At 43.4% G+C, this 22343-nt stretch overlaps 1 protein-coding gene and 1 long non-coding RNA gene across 2 annotated transcripts; one reads left to right on the forward strand and one right to left on the reverse strand.

Annotated features, from left to right (window-relative positions):
* The first annotated feature begins 460 nt into the window (after nucleotides 1-460).
* Nucleotides 461-11620, forward strand: tamalin (trafficking regulator and scaffold protein tamalin). Its single transcript, XM_035158850.2, has 8 exons — nucleotides 461-885; nucleotides 3547-3599; nucleotides 4446-4500; nucleotides 6599-6701; nucleotides 8154-8247; nucleotides 9363-9429; nucleotides 10103-10169; nucleotides 10797-11620. The coding sequence occupies exons 1-8, from the start codon at nucleotides 688-690 to the stop codon at nucleotides 11276-11278; spliced, it is 1119 nt and encodes a 372-aa protein (XP_035014741.1). The 5' UTR covers nucleotides 461-687; the 3' UTR covers nucleotides 11279-11620.
* On the reverse strand, nucleotides 7416-9519 carry LOC118110786. The gene is made up of 3 exons (XR_004696998.2): nucleotides 9325-9519; nucleotides 7893-8229; nucleotides 7416-7795 (listed from the first exon to the last, which is right to left on the reverse strand). It is a non-coding gene; the product is annotated as an uncharacterized LOC118110786 (long non-coding RNA).
* Nucleotides 11621-22343: the final 10723 nt, after the last annotated feature.

The raw sequence follows: 22343 nt of genomic DNA on the forward strand, positions 1-22343 counted from the left end.
TCCTTAACTATTTAAATATCTGCACGCCTCCAGAGAAACACTTTCACCCATACACAACATGTTCTATCTATCTGTCTATCTATCTATCTATCTATCTATCTATCTATCTATCTATCTATCTATCTATCTATCTATCTATTCAAAAGAAGATAAATAAATGGAGATGGTAAATGATAAATATGAATATTGCCCAAATGTACTTGTTGTTAGTTAAGTAAGTGTTTAGTTTATTTAAAAAAGAGAGAGGAGGACAAGACAACTTCAGGGAGCAGCTAGATTTTAAAATGTGTCAAGTGGCAAAACAAAAAACTTCACAGCATAAATAAACATTTGTACATTTTCCAGGACAACAGTTATGTGATATTCACTTGGCCTTTTTAACGAGCATGTGAAATTCCCGAGATGCACGTGAAGGCAGCAGAGCGACGCGTCAGCTCATGTGCGTCGAGGCCCCGCCCCCAACTTTATTCTGAAGAACAAACAGAAACATTGAGGAGAAGAAGAAGAAGAAGAAGAAGAAGAGGAGGAGAAGAAGTTGTTTGTTGGAGGCTTCAGCTCCTCAGACTCTGTCATCATCTGCTCTGCTGCAGGACAACAGCTTCTTCACAACAGACCACATCTACCATTATTATTATTATTATTAGTGTTATTTCTAAGGGTTTATTCTGAGCCGCACATGAGCGCATCATGACTTTCAGGAGGCTGAAGAAAGTGAACTCCAGCGGACCCGAGTCTGGACCCGCAGCCCAGGACCACGACATTTATTTCCCCTCGTCCAAGTCGGACAGCTGCAGGACCGTGGAGGTGCAGAGCGGCTCCTCCGAGGTTTACAGCTACAAGACTCTGGCTTATTCCGGAGGGACGCTGCCCAGGAACTTCAAGAAGGTGATTACAAGTTAATTTAAACACTTCATGTGTTCAGCTCATTCAGCTCATTCACCAGCTCAGTTTATTTCCAGCCTGTGTCCTGATTCGCTGGCTCCTGTAGAATGAAAACAACTTTTAAATCACTTTTCTGCTGCTTAATTTGACATTTTGAAGCTCTAACTTTTTGATAAAAGTCACTTAAACCTGTTTAATATCAAGTTTAAGAGGTAAAACAATTTCACCTACTTGTTTTATCTGCATCAAAACATGTGTAGTCACATGTCTGCTGTTGGGATGAATGGTGTCCAGGGACCAGCTCAGCAAATTAAAGATAAATCAAGCTTTTTATTTAAAGATAAAGATAAATAACAACATTTTATTGAAAGATAAATAAATCACTTGTAGGATCATTAGAAAGAGGAGATTATGTATTTGTAAGATTGACCAGAGGCTCTGGATAAATCTATATTTTGGGTTTATTCTCCTCACATGTGGAATTCTTTGTGTTTTGAAAAATGCTGCTCCCAGTGAATCTGCAGACAGCGTCTCACTGTGAACAGTAGCAGCCCGGTCAGGGGGCAAGCGTGCGGACCACCCAAACGCTGTGTGTGATTGATGCTGTGTCAGGTAGTCCAGGGTCTCTCAGGGTCTTTCCTGGGAGTTGTTGTTGGAATCTGTTTTTGTAGACAAAACGTGAAAATCGTACAGAGTTTGGGTTTAATATTCAAACCTTTGGGAGAAGAGACTCAATGAAAAGTCTGTAACTTTAAATTATCAACATCCAAACAGTAAAAGTCCTTCTCATAAGGTCCTCATGAGGTCACTTAAACCCTTATGAAGATTAATTTGACATTTGTATATGTTAGTTATTTAAATTAATTAACGTCTGAGCTCATTTTGCTGAAAAATGGCCACGAAGAAGAATTAAATCCACTTTTTAAATCACTCTCCAGATGTTGTTTAATCTCTTTTTTAATCTTTATTTGGTTATTTCACATATCCACATATCCATGAAGTTGTGTATAAAAGTAAACTGAACTGAACATAAACAGCACAAACACATCAAAATGAAAATAAACAGGTTATATATCAGTTCCTATCTATATTTCAAAATAAAAGCACCCTGAATACAACTTCAAAGATAATCCTATCGATCCCTTTAACTGGATCATTTTAACCTGATTACAACATCTTACTGAAGCCACATCAGAGGAGCAGTTGCCAGGACTGACGGCCTCCACCTCTGATGGTCAAGAACGACACCAGCTTCAGTCACTGTTGGATAATAACTCAGCTAAACATTGATAAATCCCCATGTCTAAAAAGCTCAGTTGATTTTAAAATCTAAAATCTTTATTTCCTCAAAGTAAAACGTTAACCACAGTGTAAAGCCATGTGTCCCAGTGTCCTGCACAGAGACGCACAGTAACCCACAGACCTACAACATCACAAACGCTCCGTGTAGCTGCAGCCGGCGGCCACAACAGTGCATTGTGCACACACAGGGATGGAGATCCTGCTCCCAGCCGCCCCCAGTCAGACTCTGCGGTTTACGTGGGGGAATAAATGCACTCATTGAGACGGGCACGGGACAATTCTGTAAGTGTCGGGGCATAAAGAAAGCAACATTTTACTGCCCAGAGCGGCCGCAGCACAAAGCCGCCCTTTCACAGGGGCCAGCATTTGAAAATAACTGAGTTGGAACAGAGGCGGATTGATTGTAAGTGATTTAGTGGAGCCGCCCCGGACAGATACCTTCCTTATTGACACAGGCAGGTAGGGCAGGGTCCTGACCTGCTGTTGACTGGGGCTCTCGCTCAATGCACTTATTGTGGCTGAGGTGTTGTGTGTCTCAAGGGGGAAGAAAACTTAAAAGACATATGTGTGTGTAACTGGAAGAGCCACAGTCCCAGTGTGAAGCCGGGTTTGAATCCACTAGATCCTGATTTTTATTTGGTGCTGCACGCACACACAGAAATATCCTCAATCTGACAGATTTGTTTAATCCAGGTCCGTGAATTATTCTCTGAGAAATCAATGACATTGTCAAAAGTCCTAATTCACAATGTTAAAGAAAGTCCTGGAATCTGCCCCCTGATCCGGATCCGCACCAAAATTTAATGTCTTCTCCCTTAAGCCAAACCACAACTTTTCACCAACTTTCATGTGAATCCGTCCACTTTTACTTCATCTTGCTCACAAACAACCAGACAGAGACATGCATTCATTCTCCCCAAGTCATAAATAATCAAATGTGTCTTATTCGTTGGTTTAACAGGCTGCAATTTAAAAAAAGCTCTAAATGATTTTGCAAATATCAGACAGATCAACAGTCTGAGCGCCTGAAGCTGATTTGAGTTTGGAACTGGAGCTAAAATTAGGTCGTCCTCCCTTTTTGATGATGCGACTGGTAGAAGTAAACAAAGAGCAGCCCGACGCGTATTTCTGGTTCCAGCTTGTGTTTCTATATCGTCACAAAGTGGCCCAGTGACTGAGAAACACAAACATGGTGCGTGGGGGACACGCGTGCGGCTTTTCGCACTCGCTGGACCGGTTGATGCACTCATGTGTGCAGGAGGTGTGTCCGGGAACTTTGGGGGTTTTCACCCTCATGAGTAACCAAGCGTCAACCTCAAGCAGGTGTCTGACACGCTCCTGTTTCGTTGTTTCTCCTCGCAGGGTGGCGGCCTGCAGAAGTGGAAACCCCTGACACTGTCACCAGAACCACAAAGGTACTATCTCCTCCTTCACTTCGCTGAGATTCATCCTTCATCTTCATCCTGTGTTCCCCCCACCTCCTCCTCCTCCTCCTCTTCTTCTGTCTTCACTCTGTTAATGAGCAGCTTCATCTCAGAGTGAAAGCCCCTCACTCACACACTGAGCTTCAGTGATGGCAGACATTGTTCTCTGTGATATTCTTGAGGTCTGTCATGAATTTTCATCTCTTTTAACCGCCTCTGCCTGAGAGATCCTTCAGAGCCTTTGTTCTGTTCGTCTGTCTGTGACGTCCAGATGCTGCTGGACACAGAGGACGTCCTGTGCAGCAGAGACCACCTCCTCATGCAATTTAGATTAGGACACACAGGGAAGATCCAGATGTTGGATACAAACAAAAACTATTGACTTTCTGTAATATCTAAATAAATAAATGTTATGCTAAATGTTTCTGATGATTAAAAAATAAACATCTTTTAGCAGTAATGTTTAAAATCACTGGTTTTAGCATTATAGATTTAAATATTTTCTTTTCTTAGTCTCTTTCCTTAAACTCAAACAGTTTCAGTCGATCAGACAAAAACAAGACATGTGACGCCTCTGACCTCATGATTAACGTTTGTTCCAGAATAAACAAATAGTTGGCAGATTGATAATTACCAAAAATATGATTCTATTAATGGAACAGTTGATTAATCAGAGTCATTTTCTCTGTCTGTTAGTTTTTCTCCAAGCAGGAATGAGGTTTATTCACGTAGTTGACGTCACCTTTACAGGAAGATTCCAGGAGGAAAATTTAGGATATAAAACGAGTTGCTGCACAGAGAAGAGTCAAAATAAACCAAATGTCTCTTGTTTCCCAGGAACGTGGTGGTGCTGGAGAAAAACGAGGAGGATTCGTTTGGTTTTGAGATCCAGGTAAGAGGATTAACAGCAGGGGGGGGGGTCTGAACGTTGTGAGTGCTATTTAACAGGATTCCTCTGATCGGCCACATCATCGCTATCAACGGATGAAACATAAGTCAAGGATCCACATCTTGTAAATCTCTTAATCCGAGCATTCGCCTGCGCCGGGGGTGAAAGGTCACGCATCAGTCAAATAATTTGTGGATTTTAGTCCCATGACTGGAGAGAAGAGGAGATGTGTGTGTTTTTGTGTATTTTAAGCCGTGTGGTTTACTCACACGCTCGCCATGTAATACCTGCTCTACTCTCATCGCACTCGGAGGCTTCGCACATTTGACCTCAATATCTGTGTGATCTCGCCTCGTGTCGCCCCCAAGCGCCGCCGCACAATGTCGGCTCTGTCGCGCAGGCCTTCATTCTCTAAATACTTTGCGAGGCATCGATCAAGTGTTTACAATAATGTGAACGTTGCCGAGCTCCAGTGGTTAGTCAGAGTTATTTTGAGGTGAAATGCTGCGTCGAGGAAAAGATATATTGTTCTATTTGTGTTTGGGTCGGAGGTTCCCACCCTTCCTGCCTGTGGCCAGAGGGAAGTAAGATCATGAGGGCCAGTTTGACGGCCAGCGGAGGAACACCGAGATGAATGTGGAGTCTCGGGTTTTTTTAAGTGGCGGCTCTCCTCCCTCGCCGTCTGTTCAGTTTACACTGACGTTGAGCTCAGGAGCCCGGGATGTAAATGTGACATTTGCATTCCAACGACATTTGCATGGTTTATTGTTGGGAACCAGCAGCGAGGCTCAGATCTGAATCGTTGCTAATTTCCATTAGACAAAATTCCTCCAAGTTGGATTCGTGTTTTCAGAGGAACACTTGTGTGCAGATGGAAAGTTTGATGGCTCCCGTGTTAACTGCCTCTCGACCTGTCGGCTGAGCTTCAGGCTCCTGCAGCAGCCTGTGAACTGAAGTAGTCGTTTAGGGGAAGTGTGTCTGTGACCTTCTGCGGAGGGACTGCGGTGACTGAAACAGGGAAGATAATGCAAATGGGTGTGGAAGTAACCAACACTGTTTCTACGACAACAAAATGTTTAGGCCTGCCAGTGGTGGAGGAAGTGCTCACATCATTTACCTCAGCAAGTCAGACTCAAACCACATCAGGGATATTAGTTTAATCGGCTCTGTTTCCTCTCGGTGGAACAGAATATCTGGCTTTTAGATCATTAGTGACACAAAGCGAGACTTTTAAAGGCCTCGCTGTTATTAGAGCTTCGATAGACCAGATTATTAACTGATTAATAACTGATCATCATATTAATCGTCAAGGAAAACCCTGTTTGTTGCTGCCCTCATTTACAGGCATTTCAGATAAAAGATAAAACCTTTATCTGTAAAGTAAAGTGTAATTGTAGCTTTAAAGGTATGTATATTTTATTTATACATACTTTGAGTGAATCTACTTAATTACTTTCCATCACTGAAGCTTTCAAAAGTGAAGATGCAGCGATGAAAGATTACAAAAGTTTTCTATTAAGGTGAACCTGCTGCCAAGGAGGTTACACTTTCACCACTTAGTTTGTGAGTTAACAGGATTGTGGAAAAACGTCTGGATGGATTTCCATAAAAACCTGATGGAAGGATGTGAGATGGGTCAGGGAAAATGTTTTTTCACTTTCTAAAACATTGTGAGAGGATTTTCCTCCATGCTTGACTGAATTTCCGGGGCCTGCTGGGCCTTGGTGGACGTATTGGCTCTACTGACGTTTCAGTTTCTTCATGAGAGCAGCGTCTTAGTAAATTGGCTGATTTCCGTGTCAGTTTTATTTTGGATGTCTCTACCTGCAGTTTTAGTTTAATCAGATAAAGAGAAACCCACCTCGTACTTTGCATGTGGCATGTCTCGGCATGTGTTGTGATAAAATCTTGTTTCCTGCATCGTCCGCCGTGGCTTCCTCAGCGACTCGTTCAGTGGTTTATCATCATATCGTCGCAGGGCCACAATATCTTGAACCTGCTGACATCAGCCACATTGTGTCAGATAATGCTGACGTATCAAGCTTGAGGAAGGAAAGGAACCGTTTCTCATGTTCAGTGTTTGTTGTTCTGTCTCCTCCAGACCTACGGCCTCCACCATCAGGACCAGAACTCGGTGGAGATGTGCACGTTTGTGTGCAAGGTGCACGGCGACAGCCCGGCCCAGCAGGCAGGACTCAAAGTCGGTGAGTTGATGTTTTGTATTTCTCTGTTTAGTTTTTTTTATCTGAGCTGCATCTGAGCCTGAAATAGGCTGGAAAAATACTAGAAAAAGAAATGAGGGGAAGTGAGCGTGACGGGAGCTTTTGGTTCAGCTCGTCCGTTCCTCGCCAGCTGACACTTGTTTACCGTGAGTCAACAACATCACCCCGAGTTTCTGCCAGCTGTTTAGGGAAGTACAAACATGACTTCCTGTCAGCTCATTTTCCAGTCGATAAACCACTCGGCGAGCGGCTTTTTCAGCCAACGCGTACGTGTCGGCTCCTCTCGCCAATGTGCCGGCGTGAAGCGACGACCACCTCCCAAATGCCAGCTTTAAAGGACGTGTTGTTTTTATTTGGTAAACAGGTCTCACTTTCTGTTAGGTCCCTTTTTTTTATCGCTCAAAGATAAGATAAGATAAGATAAGAAGTCTGAAGAAATCAGCAGAAGACAACACATAAGTAGCATGCAGTACTTGGGTGGAGGAGTATAAAGAAATAGAAATATACAACAATGTATAGAAAAAATATATAAATGTGATTAAACCGGTATATACAGTGTAAAGAAATATATTATGTGTCAGAATATGTACAGCGTTAAGCATAAAGCATTAATAAAGCAGCAGCTTCAGGGATCTGTGAAACATTGACTAGAAAACATTTTCAAAAGTGAGATGAGGAGCAGCAGCTCTGCAGCTTCGCTTCTATAAATTCTCTCTGGTTTTCAAACTTGTGACCGTTCAGTCACAAGCTGTCCGCTCGGAGCCCGATGGAAAAAAACTCAATGTTTTGATCTTCCTCCGCTGTCCGACCTGCACATGTCACTTCAGTTTCACTTCCTACATTCCTCGCGTGCTCGCTCTTTTGTTCCCAGCGTCTTGCTGCGAACACAATGACTTCATCGCTTTAGGCAGAGGAGGCGTCGTCGTTTGAAAGAGGAAAATAGGCTTTGTGCCGAGAGCTCACAAAGGGCCGCTGTCACGCCTGAAGAGTCCACGCTGCGTCCAATAACTTCACACGGCTCCACGGGTGGGACTCTCATCAGTAAACAAACCAACTCTATATCTGTATCTGTTGATCTTAAAAAACAACAAAACAAGTCAACTATTTAGATAATTTAACGTTTTAAATTAAAGTCTCAAGCATCAAAGACAAAATGTGTTTCCGCTGCTTTACCTCATCTACATTATAGAAGATCAAACATGTTGGTGTTTGGACGGAGGCTCAGACACAACACGATGTTGACGTGTGGTTGATGATGCTCTCGGAAATTGTGATTAATCCTTCACACATTTGCGTTGCACATGTTTGAAGGATTCATTTAGAATCAAACCAGCCTCGGTTCAGCTTCGCAGGAACTGAAGCCACAGAGGATTGACGTGCATCCTGACGGCTGCTGGTTAACACACTTCTTCTGTTTGGTGTGTGTGTGAGCAGGAGACACCATCGCGAGTGTGAACGAAGCCTCCGTGGAGGGATTTCGGCACAAAGAGATCGTCCAGCTCATCCGGGCCTGTGGAAACACACTCAGGTAAAAACACACTCACTGAAAACAACAACAACAGCTGTAGATGTTTATAATTATATTGTAAAAATACAAGAAAGATGTCTCCGTCTCATTTGATCCTTTTTGGTTTTAGTGTTTTAAATATCTGGAAGTTTTAAGTTGTATTTTTCACCAACTCCTGTGTGACATGAGAGAAAGATGAGGATGTAGTCCTTTCGATAAAACCCAAAGTCGGTTGCAGGTTTCCATCATATTGTTAAATAGAATGTCACTGTACATCCACCGAGGCCCCTGAGGCCCTTTAATGAAATCAAGCTGCACCACATTTTCACACACGTACAGATATCAGTGCTCTAAACATGCCTGAGTTCTTTTATCATCAAGACCCATGAATTATTCTCAGTGTTCAACATTAAAGAAAGGGATTAAATGCATTTCCTGGATCAGCATCAGAATTGAACCACATCCTTCCACCAAGTTCTGTGGTAATCCGTTTGTTTTGTGTGTAATACATCTTATAAACAAACACACGAAGAAACACTCGAGTTAAAACACAACCTTTTTCATGGGAGGTCTCACTGCTGTCTTTAATTCTGAATCACTGTGAAATTGTTTTATATGAGCTGAAACAATTAGTCAACCGCCAAATATAATGGTTGACTATTTAAATTTATTATCTGTTGGCTGCAGTTTTTCAATCGTGAGACGTGAACGTCGTTAAACCAGTTTTTGTCGCCTCAGGACTGTCAAAGTAAATAACCAGCAGATTAATCCCTGATAAAAAAAACAGTCATTAAACGGTTCTGTCAGTTCACTGAGCGGATGTTTAATTTGAACCCGCTCCCTCCTCCTCACCCTCTTGCTCTGCTCGTAAAACATTAAAGTCACAGTCAGCGAGGACGTGAGGTGAAACCGCATCACAGTGACTGACATCATCAAATTAAAGTTACAACTTGAGCCCGTATATAAAGTGTAAGAGTGAAAACGAGCAGCCTGTAAACCACCCCCCCTTTAGAAAACTGTCTGAAGCGTTCCCACAACTGTCTGATGAAAAGAGACTTTTCCTTGTAGTTTTTATGAAGTGCTTCCTGTTCCACTTACGAGCCTTTGATCTTCTTCTTCTGCTTTCTCACTTAAAGGCTGGAGACGGTTTACAGCGACTCGATCCGAAAAGCCGAGCTGGAAGCGCGGCTGCAGTATCTGAAGGTGGGTTTACTCCCTCATGCTGTCGCTGCATTAGTCAGCCATTAGCCACACACACACACACACACACACTGGACTTCTGTTAACAGGCCTGATATAGACACCACCTCCCCGCCCCCCCTCCCACACCTGTCTCCCCGGCAGCGCCACCTGTTGCATCAGCAGTTTTCTGCAGACATTCTTCGCTCCTGGCCGTTAGCAACACTGCCCGTGAAGTGGCTCGAGTGTGCGAGCTTTTCCCCCAAGATTACAGCAGCTGTCCGGCTCTAATCCGCCGCGACACAGCCGCTCTCTGAGGCACTAATCCAACATTTTAAAGATTAACCTGCTGCTGCTGCATCGGTCGAGCGCTAGATGCAAATGTTGGAAAATGATGTTGTCACTTAATACGATGCAGTCGAGGACTCGCTGGAGAGAAACTAAATAAAACCACCATCTGAATAAAGACCACGTAAATCACTATGAAACTGAGACTCTCTCGTCACTCAGAGTTTCACACATACTGCTGGGACTTTTGAAATATCCCCCTTGACGCAAAAAGCCATTCGATGAGCATTTTTCCACTTTACTTCAGGGATTAAGTCCCAGTTCCTGACCCGCGAGTCGTGTGTTGACACTGTATGTTGTGGTTTTCGTGTCTCAGTCGTTAAAACCTGCATCTGTTTTCTCTTCTCAGCAAACGCTTCACGAGAAGTGGGATGAATATCGGTCGCTGATGGTGCAAGAGCAGCGGCTCGTTCACGGTGAGTGATTACGAACCTCTCGGTGTCAGTACTTGTTCAGCCAGGGATAATGGAAATATTAAAAACATATGGAAATGTTCCGATAATAATAAATGCAAAATATAGACATGCAGCTGAAAGGGCTTTAAGATTTCAAATCTTGTCCTCAGTTCTGAACAGAGCCTGGTCAATTTATTCATTTACTGATACAAATCATCTGATATGAGCCTTTCAGAGACAGATCGGCATCAGATTTCCTGTTTGCTGATGTGAAAACTTTTATTTTACAGAATAAACAATGCAGAAAGGATGTGCATGTTTATATTTACATTCAAAAAAGTTTATTTTCTTAATTAAAGTTCTAGATATTTGGATGTATTTGGTTTCCTTTCTATACAAAGTTATTTATAGTCAAGTTTTGTATAAATATCAGCCCTCAATTAAATTTGTTGTCATAAGGGTTTGATAACGACATCTTAGGAATCAACTGTATCAGTAAAATTAATTTCAGTATTGGCATCAGATCCCAAAACTCCACATCTGTCTGGCTTTCGTTCTGAATTGTTCAACTATTTCTACGTCTGTGTTCAATTATGGAGTTAAATTTATATTAGTGCACTGTCCTAACTCGTCCCTTCTCTCCTGCAGGTATAGTAATGAGTGATGCCGCAGTGTACGAGTCCCTGGAGTCGGCAGGCGTGTACGGCAGCCTCGGCGCTCCCAGCCCCGCCGCCCAGAGGGCCCTGCTCGGCACTGGCAGCACCAGCAGCAGCGCCAGCTTCCTCAGCACGGCCACAGAGGACGACCCTCTGTACCAGACCTGCCTGTACCAGGTGGACGGCAGCGTGGACTCAGACAACGGAAGTGCCGGCAAAAAGAAAGAGCTGCAGCTGCCACAGAAGGTGCAGCGTCTCCGACCGGCCAGCGAGCTCTTCACGTCGGCCAAAACGCAGCTGACCCGCAGCGCCAGCACACGCAGCTACATGAGAGGATCCAATTCGTCGGGCGAGAAGCAGGGAGGGTTCAACACGCTGCAGAGGAAGCCCAAACAGAAAAGCTTCCGCAGGCGCCTCCTCAAGTTCATCCCAGGACTCAACCGACCGCTGGAGGAGGAGGAGAGCAAGCTGTGAGCTGAGCGCCACAGAGAACAGACCCAATGACTTTAAAAGCACCAGTGACTGTCAGACTAAAGCTGCCAAAAGAAAACGGAGCCGGTAAAGAGTGAAGAGACCAAAGAGTGACGGCTCAACAGTTGTGAATTGACGAACATTCGGCTTCAGGCTGTGGCTTCTCCCAGCCGGACTTGACTTTTCCTTTACATTTGTTCATCTCTTGTTTAAGTTATTATTATTTATTTTTAACACGTTTGGTTTATGTACAGAATGAAGCATTTTTCAGTTTTTACTGCATGCAAGACTTTTATTTTGTCAGCTGAATAAATGGCCTGTTACGAGTGTAATTGTGCAACGCAGCATTTTGTACGTTTTGATATCTACATCAGATGATTCAGATGGATGTTATTTTTCCCAGTTCCCTAAATTAAAAATAATGGAGCGTTATTTTGAGCGGAGCTTTGTTGGAAATCTATTTAGTTCCACAAGCCACAACTGTCTGTGGGAACTGTAGCTGCCAAACTCAAATTAGCACCCAGACCTCGAGTGTGCACACAATCTTTTTTCTTATTCCCTCAGTCGAGATGTGACCTTTTTTCCACGTGGTGCTGCAAAATTTATTAGGCCCATAAATTCCCCCTCCATTTAATAATGTTATCACCCAGGTTTTGGAGGTTAATGTGTGGTTTGGGGTGGTTCGGGGTGCGAGGTATCCAGAATGGAGGCCGTTGTGTGGACTCTGACACAGTTTATTGTTGGGAGAACAGGGAGGAATGTGCGGAGAAAGGCATGACCCAGAATTCCAAACACAACCGGCTTCTTTCAGCTCCTGCAGACGATTGCTGATTCCTCCCGCTTCCACGCTCCCATATTCCCATGGCGGCTTCGGTTGTCCAAGGGCTTGCCGGATTGTGCGTGTGCATGTGTGCGAGTGTGTTGGGCGGGGGTCGCCTGGAGTCTTTTCATTCCTGGCTCCCAGCTGACCCGTGAGGTCACGGTGGTCACTCTCTCCGTTGGCTCTGCGCAGTTGATCCCTTTTGTCCTCCGCCGCTCATTCACAGACGCGTCAAAGAGTTGTTGATGATGGGGAGCGATGGTATGTGGCCATGTGTTGGAGCCGGGCCCTCGTCTTCACGTTCGCTCCTCTATTGTGAGAAGAAGAGGCAGGAGGAGGGGGAGGAGGGGGGTGTCCTGGAATGGACGCTGACACAAGGGATTGTTATGCAGGACTGCTAATGCTTGAAACATGGTTTTGGGCTGAATGCATAACGAGGGGATAATTAGTCAAGATGACGGTACACTAACGACAACGTGTGAAAGGGCCATTTAGCAGAAACAGAGGGCCCAAACAAGGAGGGTGCAGTTGGTGCTTAGTAATTAACCAAGTGGGAGGTTAGGATGGGGGGGGGGGGCTGGTCAATATAATGCTGTGGCAAAGGTTTGAATCTCGTCCCACTGCTGAAGCACCGCTGTTGATTCAGAGCTTTGGATTTGTTTGTGCAGCCGGTTTGAGGAAGGACTTCATTTCTGCTTCTGGAGCTTCTGGTTTCCAAAGGTCGAAGGAGTTTGATCAACACAGACTGTGGTTGTGACTAAAAACCAAAAGTGTTGAGCAAGAAAATGTGTAGTTAGGACAGTTCTTTCCATCCATAACTGCATAAAAAGTAATATATTACGAGGTAAAGTAACTTCTGAAATATCTGTGTGAATTCTTTTATTGATGCACACATAACTTTATTATTAATACCTCCACCAAGGAGGTTGTGTTTTTACTGGCGTGTGTTTGTTTGCAACAGCTAATGGACAGAATAACATGAAATTGAGGAGGGAAAAATAATGTTCATATTTCACTCAGACTGTCGGTCGCTGATTTATAAATGAATCCATTTATGACAACTTAAAATCGGGGTGATGGTGTCATTAGACAGAAGTAGAGTAGTGAGACAAACACACACACACACACACACACACTCAGGATGCCATAACTCCATGAATGTATCTTTAAAACATAGAAACGTTCAAAACTGCTATAAAGAAAGAATGGTCTACATCTATAGGGTTTTTATTATATATCTGTAGAGCAGCAGGTTTTCCTGGCCTGTCACTGCCTGTCACTGATGACATGTGGGATTTGAAAAGAGGAAGCAGACAGGGCCACAGTTGAGTCTCTGTGGTGAAACGGCTCAGACCAGAAAGATGTTTCTCAATTGCTGAGTGCGTCAACACCTCTGATTGGCCGTCAGTGGCCTCTGGTCAAACGAATGGATCCGTGCAGACGCTCGCGTTGGTTTAAAATAAGGAAGCAGTTGAGCCGTTTGTGCTCAGCACTTATTTTTGGCACATCGATGTACAGAGAACAAAGAAGCACCAGACAAAACCACAAAGTTTATTCTCTTTTCGCAAGGAATTGAACCGGTTTGAAGCAGAGATGTATAAAAAGGGAAAGCTTGGGCGTCATAAAGCGCAGGCGGCTGTGTCTGATAGAGGGAGAGGAGCATGTGTGGGCTGTCGAGAAACAGGATGCGGGTGACACATGTGCCGGAAATCCACCGTAAAGCTAGGAGAGAGTAGAGCCGACGACAGGCTTAAAATATAACCTCATTTCAGTGTGATTACTTCATTGTTTGACTATAAGTGTGTGAGTTTGAATAACTGAGAGCAGGTGAAGGTGCAGGGACGTTAACATCGCACAGGATCACGTGTGAAATACAGAATTCGGTGCTTTAATCCTGACGTGTTCAGCGCACGTGGCCGTCAATGTGTCCTGGATGAATCAGCGTGGAGGAGGCAGAGCAATGAGCAATTGGTTAATCACTCTCCCTGGTTAAATGTTTCTATTTTGAATACAAATTATGAATCCTTTGTGCGGCTGTCAAAGGTTTCGTAATTTTTATTACTTAAATGTAGAAATACACTTTTTTACTGCTGCGATGCGCCGCTCATATTTACATTGTTACGAAAGGTCGGGCCCTTCCGGCTTCTGTCTCTCTTCTCATCTCTCTGTCACAAGCGCAAATGATGACAGTTTAATTGCTCGTTAGTGCTTGTCAGTGACCATTGTTTGTACTCTACTTTTCCCAATGCATTGTGGGAAACAATGAGTCCACTATATAGGGTATAAAATAGCTCTTAACATTCGGACAGGACTAGAAAACGGCAAACTCACTATGTAGTGATTCATGAGTGGTGTGTCTCCTCATGGCAGCTCCCTCCATCACCTTTTACCAGGAGAGTGATCAGACAACCAGACTCAACTGTGCAACTGTTCTCCAACTACAGCGTCTGACCAGTGAAATACATGCAAAGTGATGAATGCTCTTTATAATCTGTACGTGCATTTGGCTTCAGCAGCAGCGAGCTGGTTGCTTAAAGGTTTTATAGTCTAGTTGAGGCTTTAACAGCTTCTCTCCTGCTGCTCATAATTTCCACCCAGCAGCTTGTTAATGAACACAACCAGACTCTTATTTAAGAGCAGGACAGCTGTGTGTTTTATCAGAGAGTAGATCTGGTCCCTTAAATGTTTTCCTGCAGCAACACAAGTCTGATGGATCCACAGAACGTATGTCAACATATTAACTGATAACAGAAGATTAACAAACAATCCTTCCAAAGCTCTTTCACTATAAAAGCAGCGCTGTTTTAAATTCTTCAGAGAAAGTCACCGCCTGATCTATTAGATCCTGCTCCTGAATCTCAGGGTCAACAAAGGTGTCGTAAAAAAATCCAACGGCTGAATGCACGTCACAGTTTTGTGAGTCTTTGTGGGACGATGCTCAGTGTTTGTTTTACCGCAGCAGAGGAGGTAACTGAAGGTGAAGTTGTTTGCGAAGATAATAAACTGGGTTCAGTTACTGTAGCAACACTTCCTATTCATCACCGAGTCGTGTGCTTATCTCTGGTTACAGAGACCTTAAATTACTTCACCCACACACACACACACAGACAGACAGACACACAGACACACGTACACACACTCCACATCTTTATTCCAGATCTGGTGCAGCGCTGATGTTTTTTGTTAGCTGGACAGAAAAAAACTATTAGTTGTATTAAGATTAAATCTATGATGATTCACTTCAGGATGTAATGCCACAGAATTAGTCACCGACTAATACACAGGGAAAGAAAAAGAAGGATCCAGTCAGTGCGACATTTGTTCTGAGATTAGCTTCACATGCAGCTGTTGTGTTTCTGTGTTGGCTTTAAACTAAATGGTCATAGCTGCCTGACATATGAGCAGCAAAGGGAAATAAAAGCATATTCAGTAACACAGACGTTCACACCTGTCACGATCCTGAAGAGGAAATAAGTATGTGGCATAGTGTGTGTGTGCTCTTGTTCAGCTATCTTTGTGAGGACCAGTTTGAGTCTACAACCAACGGAGTGGGGACATTTTGGCTGGTCCTCACTTTGTGACCCCCCCTTTATCGGACTGTTTGGGTGTTAAGACTTAGTTTTAGGGTTAGGGTTAGGGTTGGGCATTCGGGTAAGGGGCTAGGGAGTGCATTATGCCAATGAGTGTCCTCACTAAGACAGCTGTACAAACGTGTGTGTGTGTGTGTGTGTGGGTGGATGTACGTGTGTGTGTGCGTTTGTGTATTTTGACCAGACCATCTTTTTATAACAGTAGCTGGTCCAGACGTGACATGAGCTCACTACTCTACTTTGTTTAAGAAGACACCTTCACCTGAACTTTAATGTATAAATAAATAATAAATTAATAATAATAATAGTAAGTCAGGGTCACAGAGTTTGACAGAGTGTGTCTCTGTGTGTTCGGTTATTAAACAAGTTCCTCTTTCTCATGATGGTTTTATGATGTTTGAGAACACAAAGTCAGATAAGGAACCACCTGCTGAAGTCCTGTCACACGCACACACACACCCACACAAAGAGATGTTAGGAGCACTATTCTTTCTAGCGTCATGGAGGTTCAGTTTCCCAACCAGTTGTTGATGAAATGAATCTTTACTAGGTTATTGAAACTTAAAACCCTCCTATAGTGTCCAGGACTGACTCCATCTCCAACCAGAGAAGTTGTATTACTTGGAGTAACAATGAGCCTCTCATGAGTATAAGAGGTTTAACAAAATAGTGGTGGAATCAAAAACAACATTTCCAAGGAGTTGGTGTGATGATTCTGTTTTGGTCTCTCTCTCTCTCTCTCTCTCTCTCTCTCTCTCTCTCTCTGTTCTTTCTCCTGCAGGGCATGTGTGTGGCAGTGGGTGTGGCGGGCTTCTCCTGCAGCAGACAGGGCACTACTGTTCCCACTCAGCTCATCAACCTGACTATAAAAGCCTGGTCTTCACTCCACAGCTCTGCCAAGTCTCTTTCGGTGGTGCTCTGTGTTCTTCCTCTCAGGGAACCGTCAGTGTTTTTAAAGGTGCCTTATACCGTCAAGCATTGTTTTGCAGCGTTTATCATTACTCGTACTTACCTGTGTTTTCTCCGTGTTCTCATGTAATCTTGTGTGCCTTGCTTTGGTGTCTTCAGTGCAGAGTTTTTTCCGTGTGCTCAGCCCTCGTGCCGTCCCTGGGAATCTGCTTTGGGGTCCAAACAAAACCAAAACCTAACCGTTGGAATATTTAACAGTTTTGTCACAATAATCTAAAACTAAATCAGCCCTGTTGTTTTGACCCGTGCATCGAGGCGTTACCGATGGAAGCTCTTTTATATATAAAACCTCTGACAGCTGTGAGTGTGTGCGTGGATGGAGAAAGTCCCCAAATTCAATAGCAGGAAATGTCCTGGGGTTTTATCTTATAACAAACTGTGGCTCCAGTTTGAAAACTTTTCCAAGAAACTGTAACAGCTAAATATTTAAAAGGGATTATTTGCCAATGGCATAATTTTTTCCAGTAAAATAAAGCCCCCAAACTATAGATTTGTGTCTGGGTTGTTCAGGCCTGTAAACATCCACAACATCCCCTCTAGGGTTGAAGCCTGGCGACACAACTTCTTCCTGTCTCCAAAGACAGGAAGTGGTGGGGATCAGCCTGTTCTGGACTTCAGTTTCTGTTTCCAGGAGGATGCTGAACATATAAAATTACCACGTCCACACGGGCTGAGCTGCACAGTCCAGGCAGATAAAGGTTCAGCGTGTTGCCTCATCTCCCACCACGTCGGAGCAAATGAAATCAGTGTGGCCTCCTGAAGGCTCAGGCTGTGCTGCGGGAGCGTCTGGGCTTCAGGAATGCTGCGAGCAGTATTTTTTTGTCCAAGAGGAGAGAGGATGTTGACTCACCAGGGTTTTATTTCCTTTTTTTTTTCAAGAGCCATGCAGCTCCCGGAAAACAGAGAGGATGGAGCCCAGAGATACTGTACTGTGTTCCCAGAAATCAACACGATTGCAATGGAATTCTCCACTTTTAGGAAGATGGCATGTTGCTCCTGTTTGATGATGACCTTCAGAAAAATTACAAACAAACTCCCCTGTGTGAGAATGACCTGAAACTGATCCATGGCGTCATCTGAACTGACTCTGAGCCCGATTGGTTGGAGCTTTACTGTAACTTCTATGGAAGAATTATTCATTTTCTCTTTTTACTGGACACAGAATCAAATTTGAACAATGTCATAAACTAGAATTACCATACTGCGGTTGTGTGCCTTTGCCAACCAGTGCAGATTCAGTCCACAGACATTTCTTTCCAGACTCTGTGACCTTTGACCACTGGAATCTAATCAATTAATCTTTGAATCCAAGCAACAACTGGTCAGATTTTGAAGAAGTTCCCCAAAGGCAGACTTGAAAGGCCAGAAATATTTGTTTTATTGTGAAGCCACGATGACCTTCACCTTTGATATTTGCCCCCCCCAATCTAATCAGTTGATTCATGACTCCAAGTGAACATGTCTGCCGAATTTGAGAGGATTCCCTCGATGCGTTCTTGACCAAACACGTTCACAAGGCAAACAAGGTTTTGTGAGATAACTGTGACCTTCACCTTTGAAGCCCAATCACTTCATCTTTGTTTAGAACAGACAAAATGGAGAATATCCCCTGTCTGTTTGAAGGTCTACCGCACTTATCAAGATTCCAACCACCAGTTGATGTTCACAGATGATAGGGACATATCTTCAGTTGTGTATCTTAGTGTCATCGGGCGTTTCAGGCCTTTTAAACACAACGTTACAATCCGAACCTGAGGGTACGCTGAGGCTGAAGGTAAATCTGACGGGCTACTCCCTTGTATGGCAGCACAATGAAAGCCATGTGGCCGATCAGTAGATTAGACATCATTACCTCTGTGTCTTTTTAAACTGAACCCCTACTGTCACAGGTAACAGAGTCAAAAGCTGTCTTATTTTGGATCTTTGAGTCCAAGTGAGGGTTTGTACAAGATTTTCAAATATAAATATAAAGTCGTACACATGTTGAAGAGCTAATTAATCAAATTACGTTGATGTGGAGTAAACCTGGGGGTCCGGGGCCCTTGAAAAGTTATATATCTATGAAGTCTATAGTTAATGTACAGGTACGTTTATGTGATGCTGTTCACACACACACACACACACACACACACACACACACACACACACACACACACACACACACACACACACACACACACACACACACACACACACTCCTCATCAGGTAAAACTGAGTCCTGCTGTAACCAGTATGTCACGCACACAAACTTCACAGAAACAAGAATGACGATTATGAAAGCGGACACTCTCTTCGCTGTGACGTCACTTGGCTAAAACGAGACAGAAATTGATCCACAGTTTTCGGGGGGAAAGAGGAAGTTAAGTGTCTGTCGAGTCACATCGTGGTTTTTTTTGGCTGCCCTGTCTTCTTCTTCTTCTTCTCACTTGTATTACTTGTTTTTTTTAGATTTCATGATTACCAAAATACATTTGGCAGCATTTCTTTTTTAAATTCCCAGGTTAGGAGTTGTGTTTAATCTCCAGCAGTGAAAAAAACGTGTCATTTTCACGTGACTCACTCGCTGTTTTCGGTCTTCGTCTGTTCAGTGGAGCCTCATGTTTCAGACTCTGTGCTGGAGACGGAACTCGCTGCGATTAGAAAAGAGAGCAAACATAAGCACATTGTGGCAAAGCTATTTTTCCTTTTCCAGCTGAATGGCAGCTGTGGTAGTAACAGCTGACATTTCCCTTCCAGCCTCTACAACTTTCCCCAATCCCTGTCTCACAGTGACAACCGGGGCTTTGCATTGTTTGGGGGATTTTGCTTGCACACACACACACACGTACACACTTTATAAAGTCCCCCTGCTTACTCTTAAACAACTGGCTCCTGACCTTGAACAGGTCCAGGAAACTTTGAGACAATAACACCCCTATTTCATCTACGGCCTGTATCTGGAAAAACAAGAGGAAATTCATTGAAGAGAGAGAGAGAGCGAGAGAGAGAAAAAAAAGCATTCAAGTCCAGAGTCAGCCAAGAGCCAACATGTGTGAGTCAGTGATGGCGACTGTCCCGGGCCTGGAGAGGAATCAAAACAAGAGCATAGCCCATAGTTGCGGCCGCACATTCAGGCCCGCGAGGAGACGCTGGTCTCAGGGAATTCCTGGAGGTGTTCAGCGCTGACTCCTAGATTTGTGATTGTGTTTTGAGGAATCACGTACTGTTTCCTGAGTGTTTTCCTGCGGGACCTGGGAAAACATTCCTCACCCTCGTCAACACCTTTGCTAGGAGAGAGCAGCGACAGCGACGACGCCCCCTCAAAACTAGGCCGCACTCACAAAACCAAGTTGTGAATAAAGGCTTCCTGTGACCTCATTGTCATATTGTGATTGTGTTCTTGCCGTGGTGGGAAGTAACTAAGTAGATTTACTCAAGTACTGGGCTGAAGTACATTTTCAGGTGCTTGTTTTCATTTATTTCACGGCTAGAGTTACTGGATTCTATTCAGACCAAGTTCTCACATAGCAAAATCAACAAAATACAGCGTCGGCTCTGAAGGATTTCCGTGTCTAGCTCGGGCCTCTTGGCACATTGCAGATGAGTCGTTAGCGGCTCTGCCAGAGAAACTATTCCTCTCCCAAACGTCTCCGATGGTTTCATTTAAACAAGTGTCTGAGCTCCAAAGAGGTGAAACCTTCCAACATTTCATTAAAAAACTAAGATTAGAGAGAAGGACGGAAAATAATATGAAGCAGAATTCTTTTTCGTTCCATTAATCATCTAACGAGCGCCCACATTTATCTCGTGACCACTTCGGATGGTGGTAAAAACAACTAAACTATGGGCTTTTAAGTAGTTACGACCATAGACTGTATATAAAGATGTCCCCACTTCCCCCCACTATCCAGAAATGAAGCTAAGATGGATATGAACGCTGCCATCTTGGGAATTTGGAGCCAGAGTCAAACTACGGAACTAATTAAAACCAAACTTATCAGAAACATTAGCAGTTGAACATACACGAGTGTTTTAAGAACGACCTAAAATGACAGAAGCCATCTTTAAGAAAACGTTATTTGGTTGATGTCCAATCTGCTAACACGGAGGAGGTAGGGTTTATGACCTATAATGCAGCCTGCCACCAGGGGGCAATCAAGATGCTTCGGCTTCACTTTTAGCGAGTGATTTCGGACACGACTAACTACATCGTGATCAGCCACCAGAGTAAAATGCTGCTTATCAATTTAACACCATGTAACAGATAGAAAATTTGTATTCTCTGTATTAGATCAGTCATAAAGAGTTAATGATTTAATTACAGAGGTTTAGAGGAGCTTGTAGTCAGATTCTCCAACATCTGGACAGAGTCACCGGTTTCCCTCTGTTTTCAGTCTAAATGCAAAGCAAAGCCAACTGCAGCCTTAACTAATCTCATCTACTATCCACCACAAAGTGAATTAATACATTTCCCCAAAGGTCAAACTATATATTAAGTGAACAACCATCACGTTTTTTTTGTTACGTGATCGCCTGTAACTCAATCATCCGCATGTACAGGCCTGTGTCTATGGCTGTGGCCCAGTGACATCAACATGTGGTGTCCCCGTAAGTGAACCCAGTTGTGGAGCATCCCTGCGTCTGTGCTCCAGTGTACGTGGGCAGTGGATGGGGGAGGAATGTCAGAGTGGGAAGACTCAAAGAGAGACATTCTTGTGTCCTGCAAACCGGGCGACAGAACAGATTTTTGTCCTCCAGGGTGAGAAAGACAAAACAGGAGGTCAGAGCTCATCATTCAGAATTCACTGTGATGAAACGTCTCTGATGACAGGAAACACGCTCTCTTGCGTCAGTGATCTCTTAATGTAATCTGGACGGAAACACATTATTCAACACATGGCGAGTTTACAATGTGGTGTCAGTCACAGGCATCATTCTGGTGCATCACATGTTCTCTGTGGTATGTTTATAGATTTGTATGCAGGGTTTCAGACAAATAGAAGCTCACATTTGAGATGTGTAAATAATTTATATATTTCACGATTTAAAACAATGCTCTTTCATATCTGAGGGACACACTTAGGAATCGCCTTTCAATGTCATGTGTTTTTATTGATTATTAATTATTATTTTTCATTTAATCCTGAATGTGTTTGTTTAATAGTTCTTCTCTCTTCGTTAGTTACATATCATTGTTTTTTCATTAATTTCATTTCCATATTTACTATCCTGTGAGTTTTTATCATTAGTGATGAGGTGAAGTAACCCAGCTACGTTGGGATGCTGCCCTCTAGTGGTAGATCGGCTCACAAACATTTGAGTTGTAGTTTCTATGGACACAGTTTAAAGGATCAAATTCTAACACTTTGATGTTTTTGAATTCAAACCAAAGACTACATTTATTTATTCATCACATGCCTACAACAGGAAGAAAAATAAGAAAAATCAAAAGAGATATAAAATATTTAAAGTATGTAAACTACAGATTATAAATGCATGTATATATGTAGTATAAGTATTAAAATGTGTTATACAAATATATGCATATATTGCACATATGTCATGCGTTGCTGCTCTTAGTCCTGACCCCTGTGTGTCGCCCCGGCAGCTCCACCCTGATGAAAGCCAGTCAGTGTGTGATGTGGTTCACCTGGCCTGGGAATCAAGGTGTCAACTGCTGTTTCCCAGAGGACAAGATAAACTTCAGAT

The sequence above is a fragment of the Hippoglossus stenolepis genome, chromosome 6 (genome assembly GCF_022539355.2).
Source record: "Hippoglossus stenolepis isolate QCI-W04-F060 chromosome 6, HSTE1.2, whole genome shotgun sequence".
NCBI classification, from domain to species: Eukaryota; Metazoa; Chordata; class Actinopteri; order Pleuronectiformes; family Pleuronectidae; genus Hippoglossus; species Hippoglossus stenolepis.